Raw genomic sequence first — 23,847 nt, 5'->3', positions numbered from 1 at the left:
ATGCCCAGCTCTGCCAAAAACATGCTTATTACTTTCAGAAGTGTCAATAGGCGTGAGTGTGAGTGAGAATAGCTGCTCGTCAAAACTTGCCCTACTTTTGAGTGGTGACCGACCGGTCCAGTGTGTGACCTGCCGCTTACCAAATGTCAGCTGGAATAACCCAAATGAAAACTAGTGGTATCGAAAACAAAGATGGATAAAAGTTGGGAGTAAATCCAAAATTCAAAAACGACAAATTTTACGCCAAACTTTGTCGACAGAATTTCCCCAACGAGATGAAAACATAATCCGTTCTCTTGACTTCTCTTTTGTCACAATTAGTCATTAACATCCTGCAGCATCTCCTTTCTGAATTGAGCGTCACAGAAAGGCATTTTATTCAATGCTTAGAAGCATGAATGAAAAATAGAGCTGAAGGTTTATGCAGTGGAATGCCCGCTTTGTGGAAGATATGTAATTTACAGCAACTGATTGAATCGTACCTTATTAAATACATTCAGTGTATAAGGCGCAACAGCCGACTGGAGAAGCAAATGAGATGTGAAATGAAATCACGTGGGGATGTAAAGCTCTGCTCATAAATACATAATACTCCTCCTCAGCATCTGGTCTTTCTTGTTTCATTTCTGGGTTGCTTTGCAATGTTTCTTCACAAAACCATACTAAAAGACGGATTAGAATTTAAAGTGTTTATAAGAGAGGCGACTAAAAAGCGCCTTGACAACACACAAGGTTGCATTGGCTGTAAGGTTTTTTCTGTGCTGGTGTTGGTTGATCAATTATGGTGATGGAAGCACGGACTAAAAGGATGATTGAAAAAGCAGAGAAAGCAGACCCAGACTATTAATACACACCGCAATGGACCTCGGGGGAGGGAGGGTTGCTCCAACTGCTCGGCTCAGCAGACATTGCACAGGGTTAAAGATCAGACGTGGCTCTAAACATCAAATAACTAAAATCATCTTTTCAAGTAACAAAATGGAAAATAGCAGTGACACAGTGACAGAGCATGACCAAAGAAAAACCTCTTGGAAAACAAGTGTTATCAAGGACATATAGGTCTTGCTAATTTGCTGTTACTTGGTACAAAGTTGCCTCATTCACAGTTGTCTTTTTTCGTCTTTTTCTTGTTAGCAAATGCTGTGCACTTAAGTAAATTACTTTTTTTTACTTGTTTTGTAAAACCTCCTGTCGACATTTTGCTTTAATTAAAATTCCATTGACCAAAATCTGAAAAAGAAACATTTAAAAGAAACAAATCGCATCCGATTTGAAGAAAACTTGATAGGTGCATCCAAGTTTAATTCAGATCTGGCCTAGATTTTGTATTAGCAATTTACATTATATAATCCAATCCATTTAACCCTTTCAGTTTGTCAACCATCATCAGGCCAGGCAATACATGCATTCAGCTTTTGTTTTGTATGATTTGGGGATCCTTTCACACATTTGAAGGAAATATCCAAAATGTGCTTCTCTTGTACTGTCAAAAACTCTCTGCCCTCCAGTCGACAGAAATGACAAAATGGCCGCCCCCTAAAATGGCTAAAAATTGGTGGATTTTGCTGCTTAACTCATATTCCACAAATGCAATATTAATCAGAATGCCTTTTCTCGACTAGTGGGCCTGCATAGAACATATTCTGGAAAAAAAAATGTTAAGGTTGACTTTTCCTTTAACAAGCCATAGGTGCAATAAGTGTAGACAGGAGGCACGTAATTGAATTTAGCGCAAGCACAGTCGGACAGACGGATGTTTGATTGAACGTTCAGTCAGGAGCAATCAATACATTATCGTTACGCTGTTTGACACATAAATGGAGGCATAAAGAGGCTGTAAATTGCCTCCATGTCCAAGAAGGAATACACACTGTCTTCTAATTGAAGACATGCACTGAATGTGATTAACTTTTGGCTCCAAGAGTGATTTTATGCAGGACGTCCATCGAACTGAAGAAAATCTAAAACCTTGTGTAGCCGATTATTTAATCCATGCTGATGCGATGTCGGTAGCCGTCATATACTCCAAGCGGCGTTTGCAGGTGTACCTAAGGTTGAGTGCATTGTTGTCCACATTGTCATGACTCTCTTTCCAACTGACACATGTGAAGAACGCATACTTATGCTTGCCAAGATGGAAGGAAGTAGTATTTATCACACTGAGTGTAGCTGCGAATCAGCTGAGGAAAAACTGTGAAATGAGTGAACCAAACACAAGTTGAGGCTGCTGGAGCAGATAACATGTTTTGCTTAGTTCAAGGTAGAATCTAAATGAGCTGTCAGTTATACGCTGCAAAGTAGTTTGGAGCCTGACAAAACCGCAAATTGGACAAACAAATAGGAGAGGAGCCTTCATTAGGAGGCGCAGCTGGTTAAACAGAACCACCTCAAAGGTGGCTGACAAGTGATGGTGACACCCTGTCATTGGAGAATAAACCTGGATGCATGTCGACAAGAGGGGGAAAAAAAGACACATGAGCACAGTGGTGCGTTTCACCACTGCAGCCGCGGGCGTCATATTTCCCATGAGGCCTGTCGCACAAGCTCATGACCCCCGCACTTCCTGTCTGCAGCTTGTATCAAAGTGCAGACGGCTGCAAATGAGACAAAAGCCTCCATCGCTAAATTGCTCCACAAGTTACTGCACAGACTTGGCGCTCGCAGCGGTACTGAGCACCCATCCATCACTCTGTTTTTAAATGTACGATGAATGGGGATGAGATGAGGAGAGCTGATGCATAATTGATATTGGTTGTAAATAGTCAAAGTGCTGGGGTGTGGGAGTTGTTGTAGGTGGGACACACATTCAGCATGGCATCCGCAAGACTGTTTACTTAGCAATGAATGCAGTAGTTTTACTTCAAAAGAGTTTCAAGATTTACGTCTCATTGTACGTCTCCAACTTTGCTAACATTGGTTGCTAGCTTACTCTAATACTGCTGACTTGTGGTTATGTCTGCAGGGCCATGCTGTATATAGACATACTGCATACAGCTACATAAAATATTGTTGTCTGCAGAGCAATATTGGGAGATATTGCTACAGTGCTAGCAATAACTACCGCAGTGACGTTTATTGTTTGCTGTAGGTAATGTGTACATGCTCCAATACTTGTCACATTGTATCAATGAACATAAAGACTGTTACCTTAATAATATACAGATAGATCGATTGACCAATAGACTGATACATAGATAGATCAAAACATCCACAAGATGGACTACTGTTCACCTCACCAGGAAAGAAATAATCTGGGTGGCTCTCTTTGTGGTTTGGTCTGTGCGTAGGTTTCATTGAGCATCCAAGGAGGATCACTGACATCAAACCATGAAAGGCTGAAAATAGAGACAAAAGACATTGGGCTCATTTGTACAAGCTGGTGAAAATAATAATTCGTGAAGCGGAGAGAAGCTCTTTTAGTGGGCTTTTTTAGTTAACTACTAGCAAACACAATACAGTCTTTTGTATTGCCCTCTTGTAAATAGTAAAACTAAATATTCCAAATGCATTCAACTCACCTAAAGTGACTCATTGGAAACATGGCAGCTTGTCACAACACAGGGAGCTGTTTGGTAGAGATCGGTGCCTTGCTCAAGAGTGAGTGTTGGGTCTTTCACTTCTGGTCAACCACATTCCAGCGCAGGATGTAGGAGGGAAAAACAAGTCATTTGAACACAATCCTCATTCAATGCACTTGATAGCTGCCTACAGCAACTGGCCTGTTCAGCGCTAGCACTAGCCACTACCGTAGCCTTACTTGCACCTGGCTCTAAACCAATGATTCCCAGCCTGGCATATTAGTGTGCAATGAGATCCTATTCCACAGGTGTGCAGGAGCAAGTAGTACAGTTTCCCTTAGTCTCTCTGAAAACTATTTTATACTTGTCAAATGTTTCTTTGTTCTTCTCTAAAGTCTAAGCCTAGGTAACAAAGCACAAGAAAATGCGAACATAAACTGAGGGTACCTGGCATAGGGGCAAAAATTACTTGTGCGCCGTGAAATATCATTGATTCATAAAGGTACTGGCCCGTACTGGCCCATTATTAGCACCACGCTCTAACCAACTGAGCTAACCGGCCACATTGAGCCCTTTCAGGTGGCCCCAAAATGCGAACATAAACCGAGGGTACATGTGCCAACATGCACTCTGAAACGTCATTGATTCATAAAGGTACTGGCCCGTACGGGGATCGAACCCGCGACCTTGGTGTTATTAGCACCATGCTCTAACCAACTGAGCTAACCGGCCACATTAGGGCTTTGAGGTGGCCCCAAAATGCGAACATAAACCGAGGGTACATGGTGGGCCAAAATGCACTCTGAAACATTGATTCATAAAGCTACTGGCCCGTACGGGGATCGAACCCGCGACCTTGGCGTTATTAGCACCACGCTCAAACCAACTGAGCTAACCGGCCACATTGGGCCCTTTCAGGTGGCCCCAAAATTTGAATATAAACCGAGGGTACATGGGCCAAAATGCACTCTGAAACATCATTGATTCATAAAGGTACTGGCCCGTACGGGGATCGAACCCGCGACCTTGGCGTTATTAGCACCACGCTCTAACCAACTGAGCTAACCGGCCACATCATTGCCTTTCTGGTGGCCCCAAAATGCGAACATAAACCGAGGGTACATGGCGTATGGGCAAAAATTACTTGCGCGCCGTGAAACATCATTGATTCATAAAGGTACTGGCCCGTACGGGGATCGAACCCACGACCTTGGCGTTATTAGCACCACGCTCTAACCAACTGAGCTAACCGGCCGTATTAGGCCCTTTCAGGTGGCCCCAAAATTCGAACATAAACCGAGGGTACATGGTGGGCGAACTCCTGCACTCTGAAACATCATTGATTCATAAAGGTACTGGCCCGTACGGGGATCGAACCCGCGACCTTGGCGTTATTAGCACCACGCTCTAACCAACTGAGCTAACCGGCCACATTGGGCCCTTTCAGGTGGCCCCAAAATTTGAACATAAACCGAGGGTACATGGTGGGCCAAAATGCACTCTGAAACATCATTGATTCATAAAGGTACTGGCCCGTACGGGGATCGAACCCGCGACCTTGGCGTTATTAGCACCACGCTCTAACCAACTGAGCTAACCGGCCACATTGGGCCCTTTCAGGTGGCCCCAAAATTTGAACATAAACCGAGGGTACATGGTGGGCCAACTCCTGCACTCTGAAACATCATTGATTCATAAAGGTACTGGCCCGTACGGGGATCGAACCCGCGACCTTGGCGTTATTAGCACCACGCTCTAACCAACTGAGCTAACCGGCCACATTGGGCCCTTTCAGGTGGCCCCAAAATTTGAACATAAACCGAGGGTACATGGTGGGCCAACTCCTGCACTCTGAAACATCATTGATTCATAAAGGTACTGGCCCGTACGGGGATCGAACCCACGACCTTGGCGTTATTAGCACCACGCTCTAACCAACTGAGCTAACCGGCCACATTGGGCCCTTTCAGGTGGCCCCAAAATTTGAACATAAACCGAGGGTACATGGTGGGCCAACTCCTGCACTCTGAAACATCATTGATTCATAAAGGTACTGGCCCGTACGGGGATCGAACCCGCGACCTTGGCGTTATTAGCACCACGCTCTAACCAACTGAGCTAACCGGCCACATTGGGCCCTTTCAGGTGGCCCCAAAATTTGAACATAAACCGAGGGTACATGGTGGGCGAACTCCTGCACTCTGAAACATCATTGATTCATAAAGGTACTGGCCCGTACGGGGATCGAACCCGCGACCTTGGCGTTATTAGCACCACGCTCTAACCAACTGAGCTAACCGGCCACATTGGGCCCTTTCAGGTGGCCCCAAAATTTGAACATAAACCGAGGGTACATGGGCCAAAATGCACACTGAAACATCATTGATTCATAAAGGTACTGGCCCGTACGGGGATCGAACCCGCGACCTTGGCGTTATTAGCACCACGCTCTAACCAACTGAGCTAACCGGCCACATTAGGGCTTTCAGGTGGCCCCAAAATGCGAACATAAACCGAGGGTACATGGTGGGCCAAAATGCACTCTGAAACATCATTGATTCGTAAAGGTACTGGCCTGTACGGGGATCGAACCCGCGACCTTGGCGTTATTAGCACCACGCTCTAACCAACTGAGCTAACCGGCCACATTAGGGCTTTCAGGTGGCCCCAAAATGCGAACATAAACCGAGGGTACATGGTGGGCCAAAATGCACTCTGAAACATCATTGATTCATAAAGGTACTGGCCCGTACGGGGATCGAACCCGCGACCTTGGCGTTATTAGCACCACGCTCTAACCAACTGAGCTAACCGGCCACATTGGGCCCTTTCAGGTGGCCCCAAAATTTGAACATAAACCGAGGGTACATGGGCCAAAATGCACTCTGAAACATCATTGATTCATAAAGGTACTGGCCCGTACGGGGATCGAACCCACGACCTTGGCGTTATTAGCACCACGCTCTAACCAACTGAGCTAACCGGCCGTATCAGGCCCTTTCAGGTGGCCCCAAAATTCGAACATAAACCGAGGGTACATGGCGTAGGGGCAAAAATTACTTGCGCGCCGCGAAACATCATTGATTTATAAAGGTACTGGCCCGTACGGGGATCGAACCCGCGACCTTGGCGTTATTAGCACCACGCTCTAACCAACTGAGCTAACCGGCCATATCATTGACTTTCTGGTGGCCCCAAAATGCGAACATAAACCGAGGGTACATGGCGTAGGGGCAAGGATTACTTGCGCGCCGTGAAATATCATTGATTCATAAAGGTACTGGCCGGTACGGGGATCGAACCGGCGACCTTGGCGTTATTAGCACCACGCTCTAACCAACTGAGCTAACCGGCCACATTGGGCCCTTTCAGGTGGCCTCAAAATTTGAACATAAACCGAGGGTACATGGTGGGCCAACTCCTGCACTCTGAAACATCATTGATTCATAAAGGTACTGGCCCGTACGGGGATCGAACCCGCGAACTTGGCGTTATTAGCACCACGCTCTAACCAACTGAGCTAACCGGCCACATTGGGCCCTTTCAGGTGGCCCCAAAATTTGAACATAAACCGAGGGTACATGGGCCAAAATGCACTCTGAAACATCATTGATTCATAAAGGTACTGGCCCGTACGGGGATCGAACCCACGACCTTGGCGTTATTAGCACCACGCTCTAACCAACTGAGCTAACCGGCCGTATCAGGCCCTTTCAGGTGGCCCCAAAATTCGAACATAAACCGAGGGTACATGGCGTAGGGGCAAAAATTACTTGCGCGCCGTGAAATATCATTGATTCATAAAGGTACTGGCCGGTACGGGGATCGAACCGGCGACCTTGGCGTTATTAGCACCACGCTCTAACCAACTGAGCTAACCGGCCACATTGGGCCCTTTCAGGTGGCCCCAAAATTTGAACATAAACCGAGGGTACATGGTGGGCCAACTCCTGCACTCTGAAACATCATTGATTCATAAAGGTACTGGCCCGTACGGGGATCGAACCCGCGACCTTGGCGTTATTAGCACCACGCTCTAACCAACTGAGCTAACCGGCCACATTGGGCCCTTTCAGGTGGCCCCAAAATTTGAACATAAACCGAGGGTACATGGTGGGCCAACTCCTGCACTCTGAAACATCATTGATTCATAAAGGTACTGGCCCGTACGGGGATCGAACCCGCGACCTTGGCGTTATTAGCACCACGCTCTAACCAACTGAGCTAACCGGCCACATTGGGCCCTTTCAGGTGGCCCCAAAATTTGAACATAAACCGAGGGTACATGGTGGGCGAACTCCTGCACTCTGAAACATCATTGATTCATAAAGGTACTGGCCCGTACGGGGATCGAACCCGCGACCTTGGCGTTATTAGCACCACGCTCTAACCAACTGAGCTAACCGGCCACATTGGGCCCTTTCAGGTGGCCCCAAAATTTGAACATAAACCGAGGGTACATGGTGGGCGAACTCCTGCACTCTGAAACATCATTGATTCATAAAGGTACTGGCCCGTACGGGGATCGAACCCGCGACCTTGGCGTTATTAGCACCACGCTCTAACCAACTGAGCTAACCGGCCACATTGGGCCCTTTCAGGTGGCCCCAAAATTTGAACATAAACCGAGGGTACATGGGCCAAAATGCACTCTGAAACATCATTGATTCATAAAGGTACTGGCCCGTACGGGGATCGAACCCGCGACCTTGGCGTTATTAGCACCACGCTCTAACCAACTGAGCTAACCGGCCACACTAAGGCCTTTCAGGTGGCCCCAAAATGCGAACATAAACCGAGGGTACATGGCGTAGGGGCAAAAATTACTTGCGCGCCGTGAAATATCATTGTTTCATAAGGGTACTGGCCCGTACGGGGAACAAACCCACAACATTGGCATTATTAGCACCACGCTCTAACCGAGCTCACCGGCCACCTTACGCCGTACATTGTGAATCAGTACGGCCAATGGCAATTTTATCACTGTTATGTGTTCCTGTTTCTGTCGCATAGCCATAGTCGGGAGATGCAGGCAAGATCTTTCTCCAAGGCCGGAGTTGCTTCCGGTCCATCGCACGTCGTCAAAAAGGGGTAGCCCAGTAGCCCAACAACCCAGAAGGAGACGAGGGTTTTCGAGGCTCTTCCTGACGCAGGCGCACAACACACCCACACGTCACGACGCACTAGCCGACACAAAACCCGTAACGTCATGTTTACTTTTGTCTAAGCTGAGTTCCGATCACATGCCAGCAGCCATTCAAAAATAAGGTGTACGATTATATACAGATATGTATGGGGAAACTACAACTTTCGTAAGATTCAGTACAACCCGGGCTTGAAAGGTATGTTTATTAGGTATGCTGAATGGCACCTTAGATCATTATATTTTTTTAAGCACGGGAGCAACTTTCAAGACAAAGAAACAAGCTGTGAATGAAAGTCCAGCAATCGTTGATCCCCCTTCATTTTGGCGTGCTGCAAAAGTACCTGCGTGAACATGAAAATGCTAATTAAGTCATCTGCAGAAAGCGGGGACATATGTCCCCAAAAAAGTAATCAGTTATGCATGTGAAGCGAAACGATGACAGTTTTCTTTACATTAATTAGTTCGTCGTCGTTTTTGAAATGCAGGTGCCTTAGCAGGTACCAGCTGGCCACATGCGGCACTGTCGCAGAGAATTCTTGAAAGGGGCCATAGACCAGCTTTTCCAACAGTCGCCTGGTTTCCCTGCAGACGGCACAAAAGGAGACAGAGCTGAGGTAAGCAATGCTGTTGTACAGTACTTATGCTTATTATCGAATGGGAGAGTGGTACAGTTCAAATAGATAATAGTGAGGAGCCTTTTGGGAGGGGATGGGGGCCATAGAGTGGTTGGATACTTGACCATATGAGCTCTTAAGATGTCAAGAGAGACTTGAATAATTAGAGTTCCACTGAGCCTCTCTATGTAGTCACTCCAGGGCCTAAGAGAGCGTATTCAGCCGCAAGTTCTTTTTTTTTTTTTTTCCCAAGGGAAAAAAATTGCATAATGTCTGGAAGTGAATGTGTCTAATATACAAAGCTTCAAAATTCACCGTGTGGATGATCAAGAATTTAGCAAAACTTGCGAGGCTTAATGTCTATGAGCAACAAAGAATTAACTCTGGCTGTGTTTTGTTTTCTCCTTCCTTTTTTTTTTTTTTTAAACCTCTGTTTAAAAGAAGGCACATGAGCATCACGACTTGTATCCCATATTTGTCCTTAAAGTCAACTGTTTTGTTGTCTTTACATTAAACTACTAACAAGGTTATCTTATTTTCACAATTGTGTGACTGTCTTTTATTTTTAATCTCTCTCTCTCTCTCTCTCTATATATATATATATATATATATATATAGATATATATATATATATATATATATATATATATATATATATATATATATATATATATATATATATATCTATATATATCTATAAATATATATATATATATATATATATATATATATATATATATACACATACATACATATCGTTGCAGTATGTCTTTAGTGCTGGGGCCCTACCTGGCAGCCATCTTGGTAACAAATTGGAGGAGGGCCTGGAAGAGCAGAGCCACAGAGGAGGTCCCCAGCTTCAAGGCTTCTGTCGTAGCTTGCCGGATCAGATCCTTCCAGTCGTTTCCGGGGACACCTGCCTGAAAAAGTCAAAACAAGCACGCACACAGCTCAGGATGAACATGAGAAATGAAACCTTTCCTTTTTATCATTGTTGTGACTGCTTTCTCACCTATTCTTCTAAAAAATGTAATCTGCTGTATGCCCATAAGGGATTTACTATCCTCTCAATTTGAATCACAAAGGTAGCTTCTCATCTTGTTTGAATTTCCATTTGACCTTGGCTGATACTACAGCTGGATGTCTTTCATCTCTTCTGCTTCATGTTGTCCTATGCGTAGGTTATGAAAACAAACACACACTCACCATACTGGGCCTCAGGGCCAGCAGGCTGAGACGCAGCAAGCTGGCTAGTTGACTGCTGTGCAGGCCAAGCTGGGAGGCGAGCTGCAAACTCTGTCTGAGAGCCATGACTGCCTGCACGAGCAGACCCTGGCTGACGTACACCGCAGCCAACCACTGCGAAATTGTTCGAGGAGATGTAGTAGTTTGAATCACAATGATATGAGTTTACATAATTGATCATCTTAGTTAAGATAGCTCGAAAGTTGAACCAATTGTAAAACTATGGGAAAGTAGTGCTACAATCATTTATAACATATTTAACAAACGTATCAATTCAAATCCAATATATCAAATACTGTATTTCTAGTAGCTCCTTTAAATTGGAAATTGCTAGCATTACAAGAAGCTGCAAACTACATATTGGTTCAGTGAACACAATATGGAGGTCCTAGTGCAGAAAATAATTGGTCATCTTTGCAGTCAATAAGCATTACTACAGTCTTCCCAGACCATCACAATATAAAAAAAAGTCAAGCCCCCCCCCCCAAAAAAAAGACATTTTCCTTGGTTGGCTTATTTCTCTATTGTTATACTTTATGAATGTGAACAGTGAGGCAAAACACAATTGCCCGATGGACCAGTGGTGCTTAAAATGAGAGTGATGGCTCATTCTCACATGCCACGCTGCAATATTATTGGGGTTCAACATCACAGCACTGTTGAGCTGCTCCAAGACAGATTCCGAAAGGAGAGTACCACCGCCGGCCTCAAGGAGGCGCTGACACTGTACTTGTCTCAGCGACAACGTCACTGCGGGGTGCTCTGGGGACGCGTTCAGCACCTAGAATGAAGTACAGCAAAGAGAACTCAGTCAGGGCATAGATGACACTCGTGTATCATCTCATTTGCATTGTATACAACAGTGGTTTAGAAACAGGTACCACTAGAGGGACGCGGGCTCCGTCTCGTGGTACAAAAAATAAAAGAATCACGACTAAGTTCATTTCAGTTGTATTTAACTTCAGTTCAATACATTTGCACTGATTTGAGAACCGTTTGTATTGAAAGTTTTATTCAGGAATAGTTTTGATTTAACTTGTATACGTTTTATGCACACAGGTTTATGCACTTCAATTAGATAATTTAAGTACAGTTTTTATTTTCCTATATTTAAGTTAAGTGTTGAAGTTCAAACTGCGCATAATGTTACAGTGGATCGGAAAATTGAATTGACTTTTCAGGAATAAACACTGCCTCTTTTCGATGAATAACTGGGCATATTTTATGTGTTTTAATGTTGGTGAAAATGATATTATAAAAATCAGGTGCATTTTTAGATGGTACTTTTAGTTCAAGTAAGTTTCAGAATCACTGGTCTACAGTAAGTTATGTGTACAAGATAGTAAATTATAAAAAGAGACTGAAAATGGGAGAATATAAGTGTGAATGTCACCTGTGAGCAGAGTGCTTCTGCTTGCTCAAGTCGTCCACTCAGCATAAGACCACTCACTGCCTGTTGTAGTACCCATCCTTCCAGAGATTGGGCTAGGGGGCGCTCTATCTCCTCCATGCTACGCACTGGGATACACAAGTCTTCATTTAGCTGTGGCTTCAATCATACTTTTGTTCATAGCATAAGATGAGGGTACACTTGCACATAAGGGCATCCGATATAAGATTTTGTTGGTGAGTGCAAAGTTACAATCTTCCCTGCACAATAATGGGGCAAAACATTCTGCCAGGGCAACAAAGGAGTGGCTGAAGAGTGGCCTAGTCAGTCGACAGACCGCACACCAATAAAAAAAGCCTGCAAATGGAGCTGAATTTTAAATTTGGAGTTTCTGTAAAGAGGAGCGGCCAAAAAAATCCCTTCTGAGCTGTGTAGAAACGACAAACTGCAAGAAATGTCTCATGGGCGTGGTTCCCAAAAAGGGGTTCTCCAGCAACTATAGAGCTTACGTTCTGATTGGGGATCCAACTATTTATTTCACTCAATAATATGTATAACTCTTGTATTGTGTTTATTGTCCAATCATAAACAAACAAAAACACAAAAATAGAGATAGTTAATTCCTTTGTGAGCAAACTTACAAATTCAGCAGGAGATCAAATACATTTTTATCCCCTGTTTAACAGCGCAGCTAACAAAACACATACCTTTCTCTGAAACCACTGACATGAGGGTTTGCTCTAGTCCTTGCCTACGTGCGGCTGAGCCAGAGAGATAACAGGAAGTGTTTTCTGTGTGACAGGCAGCCATTAATCCTGCCCACGCTGCTGGATCATCTGGAAGTAGAGGCGACACTGCTCAAACACTGGCACCTTACAGAAAAAAAAATGTGGACTCACTACTTAACTGTAATGTATAGGCCAGCGATACATTTAAAAATGCTTCTTAGCTACACATATTAAAATCTAACAGACTGATATAATAAAGAATGCGCTTTGGGGTTTTCCCAACGTGTGCTTGCGAGATGTGTGCAAATCTACCAGGACAGAGCAGCACAGCTCTCTGCATGGTCTTCAGAGCATTCCTGTGAGGGTCATCTCCAGAGTGTCTTCCACAGGACAACTGGTTCACTCCGCTGTACAGCAGTGCTCTCTACAGGTTCAAATTGTTTTATTTATTTAATCTGAAACTGTTCCTCCCTGTAGTGTGGGGACCTATAAGTACCTACATCTTTAACTCATTCACTGCCAAACATTTTCAGACCTTCTTTTACCCTAACGTTTGAAACATTTTGAAAAAAATATAAATGAGTTCCTGGGATTGAATAGCTGGACTGTGAAAAGACGAATAAATATGTCAATGGCAGTGAACGAGTTAACATAGGCTACATAGACAGTGAGCTAAACGAAAGCAATTTATGATGACACACTGTAAAGAAAGAGGCTATTCTACCTTTCCCTGGGTCATACTGGAGAGACAGGCAACGTGTCCAGCCATTGCTCCCCCCTGGAAGACACAGCATTACTTTTCAGCATAATTTGGCAAATGTGAGTGTGTTTGGGTGTTGGCATGAGGCTTACATTTGCCTTCCTGGGGTAGTACTTGGGTACTAGTTTGGACAATAGTGACCACAAAGAAGAATTCCCCGGATAGCTGGAAGAAGCAAAGGGCCCAGGAGAAGTTGGTTGACATGTAAAATCTCAAGTGCTACTGGTTTCATTGTCTCCAGAAATAATGCAGATTTTTGTTTTTCCCAGCTCACCTGTGTACAGCTCGGGAGGCCTCTCTTTGCACTGCATCGTAGTTGCCCTGCAGCGCCAGTAGAGTACAGGTGAGAAGACAGCGCTGTTCGATAACAGTTGCACAGGACGAGCCTTGTTTGAGCAGCTCGGTACGTGCAGCGGCGGCTAGCGTCGTATCGTTGTGGACCAATCCAAGGGCACATAAACACAAAAGAGACTCGGGTACTGGTTCCTTCAACATGGAGCTGTGGAGGACAGTGTCAGTCAGTGCACTGGGAAGCCAGATACGACACTATTTGTCGTAAATAAATACTCATTTTCAGACCAATGAAGTAAAATTTGAAATTTCCCTCGACACGCCCCGATGGTCTCTCGCGGCACAGTGGTTGGGAATCACTAACATACTGGACTTACCATTTGAACAGCAGGGTCTTGGCAGAGTCTACATTACCCTGCTGGTGCTGCAGCAGGGCAAGAGCTGTCAAGACGTACGCTGTCTGCTTTTCACAGGAGGTCACAGCCAGGGCACGCTCATATGCTACAGAGCACATGTTAAACATTTCACAGTTGCTCGGGCAAACGGCCGCAAAGGGCTTCAGGGATGCTACTTACTGCTGATGCTCTCCGGTATGAGTCCGGCCTTGCAGTAGGCCAGAGCCAGCCCCGACAGATCACTGAGCTCCTCCATTGGAGTGGAGTTAAAAACATGGACTGCCTCCTGCCACCGGCCACAAGCACTGAGAGGGACACAGTGGAATTGATTTTGTGAGGCAGAGCAATGGTTTACTGTGAGGAAAACACTCCGTTTGCTGGGGTTTAGGGGAAGTTCTCACCACAAAGCACGAGCGTAATTGCTCCGAGCAAACGATAGTTGTTCTGTGACGGACGTGGACTGAAGCAGCTCAACAGCTCTGTCGGGGGGGGGGATAAAAACACACACAATTCTAAATGAACAATATTATTAGCTTCTCTGTAAAGTATAATTACTTTTACCTATTAGTTAATTAGTTAGTATTACAAAAAACCCACAATCCATTTTCGAGAAACTTTACATTTTGGTGCAAATCTGATGCAAAATATACAGCATTTGTTTCTGTTTTGTTTATTCGCAAAGAAACCATGAGTTGATACCGGTAAACTGTTACAATGTGAGTCATTTGCTGCCACCTTGTTGTCACGTAGTGACACTACATTGAGATGTTTCAGGCAGTAAATGCAATTTATGTACTGTACTGGATTGAGATATTTTACACCGATCTGTTCTAGCTAGTGCTTTTCAACCATAGTGATTGCTGCTTGTTAGTTGGCTAGTTTTTTTTTTTGTTTGTTTTTTTTCATATCATGAAACAATAGTACCCGTTATCAAAAATTTTGCTGATGCAGCAGGGTGGAGAAAAAGTACAGGGAAGTTGACAGAGACATCCACTTTATAACACCAACAAAACTATAGTGGAACAATATCACTCAACGTGTCATGATACTTCAAGTCAGACATTACTTAGGATCATTTGTTTTTTCTGGAAACCTTCCTTACTGAATGCGATTCGAAAAGTACTTGGTGTTTTCAGTTATACCTGTGATAAGCTTGTACAGCCTGTCTCTTCAGCTGTAGATGTTCAGCCAAAAAGCCCAGCATGATGAAGGCATCCGCATCCAACTGGATCCTTTCTGGAAAGAAAACATCATATTTCTCAAGATCGTCTTCATGACCCACATACAGCGAGTACGGAAAGTATTCAGACCCCTTGAAATTGTTCACTTTCTGTGTCATTGCAGCCATTTGCCCAAATCAAAAAAGTTCATTTTATTTCTCATTAATGTACACCCGGCACCCGATCTTGACAGAAAAAAACTGAAATGTTGAGATTTTTGCAAATTTACGAAAAAAGAAAAACTGAAATATCATGTGGTCAATACAGTACAACTACAGTGGACTTTGATGGCGTACCGGTGTACTTGCTGAGTGCCACTTGGGCCGCAGAGATGGCATTCATCTGGACTATGTTGTAGCGGTACAGTTCAGAGTCTCTCTTGCTCTTATCCAACAATGTCGAACACACCCAGTGTGCGTAGCCTTTCACTCCCTCCGTCTAAACGAAGGTGAGTAATCAGGTCGAAAGGAGCGAAAGATGCAACACGTAAAGGCTATACATACATAAGGTTAAAATTCCAAACGGATGGTGGTCACGTACATGTGTGCTAAGCTCAGTGGTGTGTCTGAAAAGATCCATGGTGTCATAGCTTCCCACTCTTTCTGCTATCAGGGCCTGGAAGGATAGAAATATGAAAAATTAACCATTGTACTTACCTTCAACAGGTAAAAAAGAAAAAAAAAACGCTTCATGACTTTCTCAGCAGTCACACAAACATCCACGTGATTTTTTTGTAAAGTAACAAAAAAAAAAAAAGTCTACCTGTCCAATCCAGCAGTTGACATACAGTGGCTCCAATGACTGTGCGACCTTGAAGGCCTCATGTGCAAGCTAGACAAGGCATTAATGACATAAGTGCATGTATCACTCACCGTTGATGAAAATACTCGAAATGCTAAGTGTAATATGAAACGCACCTCAATATTGTCCTTTTTCATATATAAGGTGCCGAGGTTGGTCCAGGCAACGACATTCTGTAAATAAATATTCAATCCTAAGAAAACTATTTGAAGCACATGTATTCACCATCAAGCCCATCATACATACATTTGGTTCAACTTGAATGGACTTGATGAAACAATGCTGAGCCAGGGCCAAATTCTCCAGACCTGAAGTCATGGAAACAGGTGAACATTATTATAGATTCCTCTCATAGACGCTCATTTAAATACTAGTAAATGGGTACCAAAATACATGGCTACTTATCCACACAGATGAGCCGGCAAGTAGCTGATAATAAAATATACCACATACGACCGGTTTTGACCGATAAACAATACCACAATACACAATACCTTTGCTTGTGTTGATCACTCCCAAAGCATTCCAATAGTAATGGTTGCCACTGTCCATCATAAGCGCCTTTCGTAAACACTGAAAAAGCCAAAATTACACTTAAATAACACATGGGGTGAAAAAAAAAAGGAGAATTGCTGTTTTCGTACTTGTTGTGCTTTCTCTAATAGTAATGATTGCTCCTCCTCTGCATCACAGGTCAGGCGAGCCTGATGATAAAAATTCAGTCCCAGATCATACCACAGACTGGCAACCTCTGGCATGAGCTTCAATGCACGAGTGTAACACCTGCGGATACAAAAATACAACATTCACTGTTCAGTTTGTAAGGAAAGTATCACACAACATCAGTAACGTCCGAAAGTCATTAACGACGGCAGGTGTCATACCTTTCGCCGACTCTGAGCGTCTGGGCCTGGTTCAGCATGCGGACCTGAACTTGTGGGTCCGAACCAGCCAGCGCTGCCGGCATCTGAACCTGAGCCCTGTTTAGAGACACTGTGCTGACAGCGGAGCAGGCATCTCCCAGCAGCTTCCACAAGCAGGACAAGTCAGATCGCAGCTTCACAGCCCTGAGGAGCACGACGACGACAAAGATCACGTAAGATCCATTTCACCTAGCAGTCCAATCCAGTTCGGTCGGGTCTGTAAATCCTCATCAGGCTCGTGAAGTGTGTAGGCGGGATAGCAATAACGGGACATGCGGAATGACAGTGTGTAACAGCCATTTGAATAAACAAATTATTTCAAAATGACACCGAATATTGCTATGACCTGATATTATCCATAAACAAGTTACACAAACATAAATTCTTTTTCATATTGGAATATGTGGTTGCATGGGAAAATTTGTACTGTACCAAAATCTTTGCGTTTCAATTGTCAGAAGTTGTTATGGATTAACACAGTACCAGTTTTGGGGTACCAAGGTGGTACTTGACACTACAGTTCACTGATTAGAAGAAGTCACATGCACTGTTACAAGCGTACTACGGGAAACTAAACTGTAACACGAAGCGTGGCTGTAGATGAGATGGGAGGCACTTATAAGTGCCACGTTTCAAATTCCGACTTACTTGAAGAGGTTCTGTATAGCTTGTTCAATCAGGTCAATAGCTCCGCCATCTCTGCAGTCCTCCATTAAACTTTTTGCCAGGGAGAGCTGACATTCACCAAGACCTCAATAACACAACATTCAAGTCAAACTAAACTTTGCGAGTGAGAGAAAAAGCAATTGCGCAATGTCATACACACACACACTGTTCTACCTTTCAGAGCAGGGACGTAGTCATGCTGCGCTGTGATCTGCAAATACTCCGCGATGGCCTCTTTGAACTTGCCTAGGGTCTGTTTGATGGCAGCGACCTGGTAGATGCTGTAGATGGAGGTAGGCTGAAGAATGTGGGCCTTCCCGAAGGCCTTTAGAGCTGCTGTGAAACTCTGGCGGTTTAGGTAGGCCTCACCTAAACACTCCCAACACACCCAGTCCTCCGGATCGGCTCTCAGAGCTGCCTGGAGACTACAAACAAATAATACACGATCAATAATAGGGTTGGGTTTGAATTTGCACAATTACGATTCTGGTTCTTTGATTCGATTCCTGTTCTCAATGATTCTCGATTCCGACTCTTAAACAAAAAAGGAGTTATTTTTGGACACATTGCATTATATTCTCTGTTCTTTAATTTCATGAACATTTTTTTTTTACCGTTTGTGAACTCAACTATGAATTACTCAAAGGGCTGTTGTTAACGAGTACTGTATATTTATTTTTTATATTTTTTGTATTATTTTTCACAAGAGCTTTATTTTTGAGAAGCTCAAGACAATACAATAATGCAGCTGTTAATGAAAGCATGCTACTGAACACCAATTGATGGGCTAACCTAATGTCTTTCTTTAGAAAGAAAATATATATAGACATGAGAAACACAACGTTGTGTTTTAAGGGCAATCAAGGAAAATGTATCCAATCTCAGCAGTCTATGGAACCATATGCTGTATGTGTATATGTGAGCTGCCGTGCACTCGCGCCGCAGCCGCAGGAAGGGCTGCGCACCGTGCGCACACATTTTTTATGCGTCCTACTTCATGCTTCTTCCGCGTGGCTAACTAGGAATTGAAACTTAGCACCAACATTGTAAATTCTGAACGATTCCGGAAGAACCGGACTGATGGTACCGGTTCCACTCGATTCCCGGTTATCCATGCAATAACAATAACAAATGCTTGTATTGTCACAATGAAATGAACATTCTGTGGGTCCTTACTCTGCAATAGCCAGTTGATGCTGTCCGACCTTTAAGTGATAAAGGCCTCGTCTCATCCAGGCCCATTTGGCGGAACCCGGAGTGGCCTTCTCGATCACTGACTGGAGTATTGCCAATGCAGTATTCTGTAGCAGTAAACAAGGATTTTGAGAAATATTGTTTAAAAAAAAAAAAAAAAAAGTTTTTTTTTTTTTTTTTAATACTAATGTTACTTTAACAATGGTATCAAAGAAACACGATAAGAAAACAATCAACAATAGAGACAAGTCCAGACGTTACCATATCTTCATGGGCCATACTGAGGTCGACTGCAGCCGCGCCAGACTCTGCATCATCACTGTCCAAGTCAAAGGCCTTCTTATAGCAGCCACGTGCCCGACCTGAGTCATTGGCCACCTCCCGATAATAATGTCCAAGGTAGCGGAACACACAACCGAGGTGTGGGTCCAACTTTGCAGCCTGAGATACACGCAAGCAGAGTTTAGAAAGCAACAGGCTTTTTTCGAAATCCAACAGTTGGTTCTCACTAACCTTGAGAAAATGTGAATGCGCTTTGCTTCTGTCTTTACGGGTCTCTTCTCCCATGGTCCAATAGAGTCGGCCCAGCAAGAAAAAATACTCGGCGCAGTCGGGGCTTTGTGTGGCTGCCATGAGGAAACTGGAGAGCAAAGGGGGCAAAGGGGATTGAGTATTGAGTGATATTCAAGGTTAAAGTTGTGGAGCACCACTGGTCCATCAGACTGTGCTTTGACCTCTGCTCTGCAAGCTGCTTCTGGTCCTCAGCTAAGTGGGCCAGTCCTTTGAGCGCCGAAGCCTGCGCCAGGTTCGGGTTGGCAGACGTAAGCTGTGATGACACCTGTGAAATATACAAACATCTTTTTGTTTCTACTGTGCACTGATGTTTTCATGACATTTGTGGCATGTGTGTGCGGTCAAACTGACTTTTAATGACTCAAACACTTTTCCTTTGTTAAGGTATGCACGGCCTTTAAGGGCTAGTAGTAATGGGTCTTTGTCAGCATCAGGGATCTAAAGGACAGGAAGACAAAATGTATTGAGATGAAAAGTTGAACATCAGGTTATGAATGCTACATTTTAGAAGCAACTAATACAAACACCGCAATCAAAATATGTCCCTTTTAATTTTGAAGTTATTACAGTCCATGTAAGAGTAATAATCAGTTTTTGCGTTTGTAATGGTGATTAAAACACATGTCACAGCATGCTAATTACCCTCCTGTTATGCTTATTTGGTACACCAAAAACGTTCATGGCTTAATGTGATCTGCTGCATGTTAAGACATTAAAAAAAAAAAAAAATTGAGATCAATTTCACCCGCATGACAAATCAAGGCAAGTGTGATTCACCAGGGAAAATGTCTCTAAAGCCTGTTCTGCAGCCTTCTCCTCTCCACTCCTGACCAAAGCTTCGAGCCTTAGCTTTAGCAGTCGAACCCTCAATTCCTTGTCTCCAGGCGCACACACTGTTAAACCTATTGAAACACAAGCGCGCACACACAATCAGCTTCCTGATGTTGGTTTTGAGTGGTTACTTTAATAATCAATTGTTGTGCATCGTACCTTGGGCACACGATTTAGAGCAGTTTGAGTATTTGTGCAATTTAAGCTGAGCCACCGCCAGACTGTACCACGCCGGGTTAAAGTTCCTTTTCTTCAATCCTAACAAAATAGAAAATAAGTCAACTTTGACAACTGCATTATTTAAGGCATATGCTCCCTGGACTCAACATTGGCATAGGCAGAATTTTTGATACAATGGTTGAATCCATTGTGCAAGAGCATCGAATAAAGTGGCCAGGGTGTGCGTTTGTGTGCATAAAAACCTTGCGTAAGGTCCATAATGGCATCATTATATCTGCACTCTTGCAATGCTTTCGTGCCAAATCCCAAATCACACCAAGCGTTATCCGGCGCCAAATTACGAAGCCGTGAAAAGCAACTGACAGCGTCCTCACTCGGGACACCTGCAACGATACAGCAGAGCGATATACATTTTCTGTAGTGATGGAATAATGAAACTTCATGAAGCACTTGTGATCCTTTTTGACTCCTCTAGATGGCACTATTGGTTTAAAGAAGAATTTATTGAATTTCCACTGCACAAGCATTTCATTTAAACCAAGAGCACTATGACAGTGCTCACACTTTCTCAGCATGTGAGCTACTTATAAAATGACCAAGTCAAAATGATCTACAGTACAATATGTTTTGTATGTTTTGCATTTTTTTAGTGGGTAGGTCCTACCCACTAAAAAAATTCAAAACAAATATTTAGTTTCAAATATAATGAGGATTCTTTATATGTACAATGTATGTTGATGGACCTTGCTTAACCGCATGAGCCAATGGTGCACAACACAACATAACTAACTATGAACATCTATTTTTTTTTAATGTCATGCGATCTAGCAATACTACCTTTGTGATCGACTGGTAGATCGCGATCGACGTATTGAGCACCCCTAATCTAAAGGAATGTGAAAATAACAAGTGCTTCATGAAGCTTCATTTTCCCATCACTACCATTCTGCATAGTGTGTCTGTAAATATCTCTAAACAAGTCAGCTGCTACATTATGTGAACCTTTTTGGAGGTAGTGGGAACAAAGGACTTCTAGAGGATAACTTTGGGCTGGGTAGAGAGACAGCATTGATTCGCACGCGTGTTTCATTTTTTCCTCTTCTTCAGGCAGCTGTGGCAAAGACATTCAAGGTGATTTAGAGATTCTGACAAAATAATAATAATAATGTAAACAAGACAACAAGAAGGTTCCAGTTGCCTTGATTCAAACTTGGCAGATTTTCGATAAAAATTTACTCAAATAATTCTGCTGACAGCTGACGAGATGCTCTTACCTTGGAGAGACATTTGATGTAGTCGACCGAGAGTTTCCGGTGGTCTTCACCAGGTGTCGGCTCAACGAGAAACATGGCCTTCTCAAAAGCTGTGCTTAACTGACATCCAGCACAGCATATTAACTATGCAACTAATGGGAGAAACTCATTTTTATGTACAGTATAAATGCAACGCTTACATGCTTTTGAGTTTCGGTGTCCTGCTCATTGTCATTGAGGCATTTGGACAGGAGTTGGGCCATCTGTTGCCATAGCTGCAGTAAGGCTTTCTTGTCTGCGCCATCGTCCTCTTTCAGTTGAATCAATTGGAGCCAAACCTTTGCCAACTATATCAGCAGGCAACAAAAACAGTCAAACACACAATATAGAAAACTATAGGAAAACTTCATTTATTTCAGTATTTCATTTCAAAAATTGTAACTCATACATTATCTTGATACACTACACAGAGTGAAACATTTAATGAATTAAATTTTTACAATTTTGATTGTTATTGCTTCAACTAACCCCCCCCCCAAAAAAAAAAACCCACACATTTACCATCTAAAATATATGTGAATTTTCCATTATGGTCAATCCAAATAATAATATAGAAATGGACCTTCTGAAAAGTCGTTTTCAATGTGTTTAATGAATCTGTAATATACTAGACATCAGTTTCACTTTTAGAAATCATCTACTGAAATAAATACATTTTATCTACAATATTCTACTTTAATGAGATGCACCTGTGTTTGCAGTGACTGCAAGAGGTGAATATTGTAATCATGTCAAGTACAAACCTTGGGATATTCTTTGTCAGACTGATGTATTTCTTGCAGCTTTCCAATCACCTCGTAGCACTTGTTTTTGTCCGAGCTGGGAACAGAAGATGCAATGACACAATTTCAAAAGAAAAAAAAATTGAAGTGTCACACAATGGTGTCGTCTTCAAACACGCTTGTATTTACCTTGCATACAGCTCGACAAGCCTCTGGTAGACGTTCGGTAGCTCAATTTTGAAATCCCACTGATCTGTCTTCTCGTATAAATTGCTCAAGCCCTAAGACAGAACAGAAAGCAAGTGTACACACTTGTGTGTAATTTGACAATAGAATATATATCCCTTACCTGCCATGCCAGTAGCTGCTCCGGCTCCAGCTCCACAGCCTTCCTGTAGGCCGTCTGTGCCTGATCTGGTTGCTCCAGCTCGCTGGCAGCCAGGCCGATGAAAACCCAGGCATTGTAGTTGTTTTTTTCAAGCTTCAAAACAGTCTGTCAGCGAAGAATAAAGTTAAATCAGACATGCAAGCATCTCTGTTGGTATTCAAAAGTTTTGCGTGAGGGGTTCTCGTCCCATGGCGACAACAAAACTGAAATTTGCACATACAGTAGGTCTTAACCTCGGCTAATACGTAACTACGTAAGTAAGTAAGTAATAAGTCATTAGTTTGAGCGAAAAAAAACTCTGGAGTCATCAGGTAACTGAGCGTGCCTTCCACGACGTTCCTAACCTCGGGGCGCCCTATGTCGAGAACTCCTGGTGCAGTACTGTATTGCATTCAAGACCACGGTGACAGCTTTCAATTTTGTACTCACCTTGCAATGTTTCAACGCCTCTTTGAACTCTTTGCTTTTTATAGCTTCCTTGGCACTCTTCAGGGCGGCTTTCACTTCTTTGCTTGACATGGTGTGGTATACCTGTATGATTGGAAGTCATTATACGCGCTAGATACGTTAATAACACTTGAACTAATTCGAGTTTGACTTATGGGGGTCAGCAAATAGCACCGAATAGCTGTGACTGTGATATACATTCGTGATTCCGCTAAATCATTCAGTAAATCCAAAGTAAAGATGACATTTAAGTACACGTTAGCGTTGGTGCTACGCCGTACGTGTTTATAATTACTTATTGTACAGATGACATAGTGAAACCTGAATAAATGAATAAAAAGTTAGAGACACCTACTGTTTACGTCGACAACTTGCACAGCTACCGCTAGTCACCCGGAAGTGCATGAAACGTCATCAATCCAACTCTTCACAATAAAATAGCAACAGTTCCCGTAAAAGCAAAAAATATATATAAAAATACAACAAATAGTGGTCACTATTT

The 23,847-nt window shown here is 43.3% G+C and overlaps 1 protein-coding gene and 24 non-coding genes across 25 annotated transcripts; all 25 read right to left on the bottom strand.

Annotated features, from left to right (window-relative positions):
- Window positions 1-4,176: 4,176 nt before the first annotated feature.
- Window positions 4,177-4,250, bottom strand: trnai-aau (transfer RNA isoleucine (anticodon AAU)). The gene has a single exon. It is a non-coding gene; the product is annotated as a tRNA-Ile (tRNA).
- A 95-nt stretch (window positions 4,251-4,345) lies between these two features.
- Window positions 4,346-4,419, bottom strand: trnai-aau (transfer RNA isoleucine (anticodon AAU)). Its single transcript has one exon. It is a non-coding gene; the product is annotated as a tRNA-Ile (tRNA).
- Window positions 4,420-4,515: 96 nt separating this feature from the next.
- trnai-aau (transfer RNA isoleucine (anticodon AAU)) lies at window positions 4,516-4,589 on the bottom strand. The gene has a single exon. It is a non-coding gene; the product is annotated as a tRNA-Ile (tRNA).
- A 110-nt stretch (window positions 4,590-4,699) lies between these two features.
- Window positions 4,700-4,773, bottom strand: trnai-aau (transfer RNA isoleucine (anticodon AAU)). The gene has a single exon. It is a non-coding gene; the product is annotated as a tRNA-Ile (tRNA).
- A 101-nt stretch (window positions 4,774-4,874) lies between these two features.
- trnai-aau (transfer RNA isoleucine (anticodon AAU)) lies at window positions 4,875-4,948 on the bottom strand. The gene has a single exon. It is a non-coding gene; the product is annotated as a tRNA-Ile (tRNA).
- Window positions 4,949-5,047: 99 nt separating this feature from the next.
- trnai-aau (transfer RNA isoleucine (anticodon AAU)) lies at window positions 5,048-5,121 on the bottom strand. The gene has a single exon. It is a non-coding gene; the product is annotated as a tRNA-Ile (tRNA).
- A 101-nt stretch (window positions 5,122-5,222) lies between these two features.
- On the bottom strand, window positions 5,223-5,296 carry trnai-aau (transfer RNA isoleucine (anticodon AAU)). Its single transcript has one exon. It is a non-coding gene; the product is annotated as a tRNA-Ile (tRNA).
- A 101-nt stretch (window positions 5,297-5,397) lies between these two features.
- On the bottom strand, window positions 5,398-5,471 carry trnai-aau (transfer RNA isoleucine (anticodon AAU)). Its single transcript has one exon. It is a non-coding gene; the product is annotated as a tRNA-Ile (tRNA).
- A 101-nt stretch (window positions 5,472-5,572) lies between these two features.
- On the bottom strand, window positions 5,573-5,646 carry trnai-aau (transfer RNA isoleucine (anticodon AAU)). The gene has a single exon. It is a non-coding gene; the product is annotated as a tRNA-Ile (tRNA).
- Window positions 5,647-5,747: 101 nt separating this feature from the next.
- On the bottom strand, window positions 5,748-5,821 carry trnai-aau (transfer RNA isoleucine (anticodon AAU)). Its single transcript has one exon. It is a non-coding gene; the product is annotated as a tRNA-Ile (tRNA).
- A 96-nt stretch (window positions 5,822-5,917) lies between these two features.
- On the bottom strand, window positions 5,918-5,991 carry trnai-aau (transfer RNA isoleucine (anticodon AAU)). The gene has a single exon. It is a non-coding gene; the product is annotated as a tRNA-Ile (tRNA).
- A 98-nt stretch (window positions 5,992-6,089) lies between these two features.
- Window positions 6,090-6,163, bottom strand: trnai-aau (transfer RNA isoleucine (anticodon AAU)). Its single transcript has one exon. It is a non-coding gene; the product is annotated as a tRNA-Ile (tRNA).
- A 98-nt stretch (window positions 6,164-6,261) lies between these two features.
- On the bottom strand, window positions 6,262-6,335 carry trnai-aau (transfer RNA isoleucine (anticodon AAU)). Its single transcript has one exon. It is a non-coding gene; the product is annotated as a tRNA-Ile (tRNA).
- Window positions 6,336-6,431: 96 nt separating this feature from the next.
- trnai-aau (transfer RNA isoleucine (anticodon AAU)) lies at window positions 6,432-6,505 on the bottom strand. The gene has a single exon. It is a non-coding gene; the product is annotated as a tRNA-Ile (tRNA).
- A 110-nt stretch (window positions 6,506-6,615) lies between these two features.
- Window positions 6,616-6,689, bottom strand: trnai-aau (transfer RNA isoleucine (anticodon AAU)). The gene has a single exon. It is a non-coding gene; the product is annotated as a tRNA-Ile (tRNA).
- A 110-nt stretch (window positions 6,690-6,799) lies between these two features.
- Window positions 6,800-6,873, bottom strand: trnai-aau (transfer RNA isoleucine (anticodon AAU)). The gene has a single exon. It is a non-coding gene; the product is annotated as a tRNA-Ile (tRNA).
- Window positions 6,874-6,974: 101 nt separating this feature from the next.
- On the bottom strand, window positions 6,975-7,048 carry trnai-aau (transfer RNA isoleucine (anticodon AAU)). The gene has a single exon. It is a non-coding gene; the product is annotated as a tRNA-Ile (tRNA).
- A 96-nt stretch (window positions 7,049-7,144) lies between these two features.
- On the bottom strand, window positions 7,145-7,218 carry trnai-aau (transfer RNA isoleucine (anticodon AAU)). Its single transcript has one exon. It is a non-coding gene; the product is annotated as a tRNA-Ile (tRNA).
- Window positions 7,219-7,328: 110 nt separating this feature from the next.
- trnai-aau (transfer RNA isoleucine (anticodon AAU)) lies at window positions 7,329-7,402 on the bottom strand. Its single transcript has one exon. It is a non-coding gene; the product is annotated as a tRNA-Ile (tRNA).
- Window positions 7,403-7,503: 101 nt separating this feature from the next.
- On the bottom strand, window positions 7,504-7,577 carry trnai-aau (transfer RNA isoleucine (anticodon AAU)). Its single transcript has one exon. It is a non-coding gene; the product is annotated as a tRNA-Ile (tRNA).
- A 101-nt stretch (window positions 7,578-7,678) lies between these two features.
- On the bottom strand, window positions 7,679-7,752 carry trnai-aau (transfer RNA isoleucine (anticodon AAU)). The gene has a single exon. It is a non-coding gene; the product is annotated as a tRNA-Ile (tRNA).
- A 101-nt stretch (window positions 7,753-7,853) lies between these two features.
- On the bottom strand, window positions 7,854-7,927 carry trnai-aau (transfer RNA isoleucine (anticodon AAU)). Its single transcript has one exon. It is a non-coding gene; the product is annotated as a tRNA-Ile (tRNA).
- Window positions 7,928-8,028: 101 nt separating this feature from the next.
- trnai-aau (transfer RNA isoleucine (anticodon AAU)) lies at window positions 8,029-8,102 on the bottom strand. The gene has a single exon. It is a non-coding gene; the product is annotated as a tRNA-Ile (tRNA).
- Window positions 8,103-8,198: 96 nt separating this feature from the next.
- Window positions 8,199-8,272, bottom strand: trnai-aau (transfer RNA isoleucine (anticodon AAU)). The gene has a single exon. It is a non-coding gene; the product is annotated as a tRNA-Ile (tRNA).
- A 579-nt stretch (window positions 8,273-8,851) lies between these two features.
- On the bottom strand, window positions 8,852-23,759 carry skic3 (SKI3 subunit of superkiller complex). The gene is made up of 41 exons (XM_086031728.1): window positions 23,701-23,759; window positions 23,328-23,429; window positions 22,860-23,003; window positions 22,700-22,791; window positions 22,532-22,607; window positions 21,929-22,075; window positions 21,750-21,848; window positions 21,478-21,586; window positions 20,718-20,858; window positions 20,455-20,553; window positions 20,242-20,366; window positions 19,816-19,902; window positions 19,626-19,729; window positions 19,405-19,531; window positions 19,153-19,332; window positions 18,874-18,998; window positions 17,872-18,122; window positions 17,680-17,782; window positions 16,993-17,175; window positions 16,753-16,891; window positions 16,603-16,681; window positions 16,355-16,416; window positions 16,225-16,281; window positions 16,070-16,138; window positions 15,848-15,922; window positions 15,604-15,745; window positions 15,230-15,323; window positions 14,489-14,566; window positions 14,268-14,392; window positions 14,070-14,193; window positions 13,676-13,900; window positions 13,494-13,566; window positions 13,366-13,419; window positions 12,954-13,065; window positions 12,621-12,749; window positions 11,917-12,041; window positions 11,140-11,304; window positions 10,485-10,637; window positions 10,068-10,198; window positions 9,117-9,246; window positions 8,852-9,005 (listed from the first exon to the last, which is right to left on the bottom strand). Exons 2-41 carry the CDS (start codon window positions 23,415-23,417, stop codon window positions 8,928-8,930), a joined length of 4,701 nt encoding a protein of 1,566 aa, XP_085887854.1. The 5' UTR covers window positions 23,418-23,429; window positions 23,701-23,759; the 3' UTR covers window positions 8,852-8,927.
- Window positions 23,760-23,847: the final 88 nt, after the last annotated feature.

This window comes from Filicampus tigris, chromosome 5, assembly GCF_054856515.1.
Source record: "Filicampus tigris isolate MCC_2025a chromosome 5, RoL_Ftig_1.0, whole genome shotgun sequence".
Classification (NCBI taxonomy): Eukaryota; Metazoa; Chordata; class Actinopteri; order Syngnathiformes; family Syngnathidae; genus Filicampus; species Filicampus tigris.
This window is presented reverse-complemented; position numbering and strand designations above follow the sequence as displayed.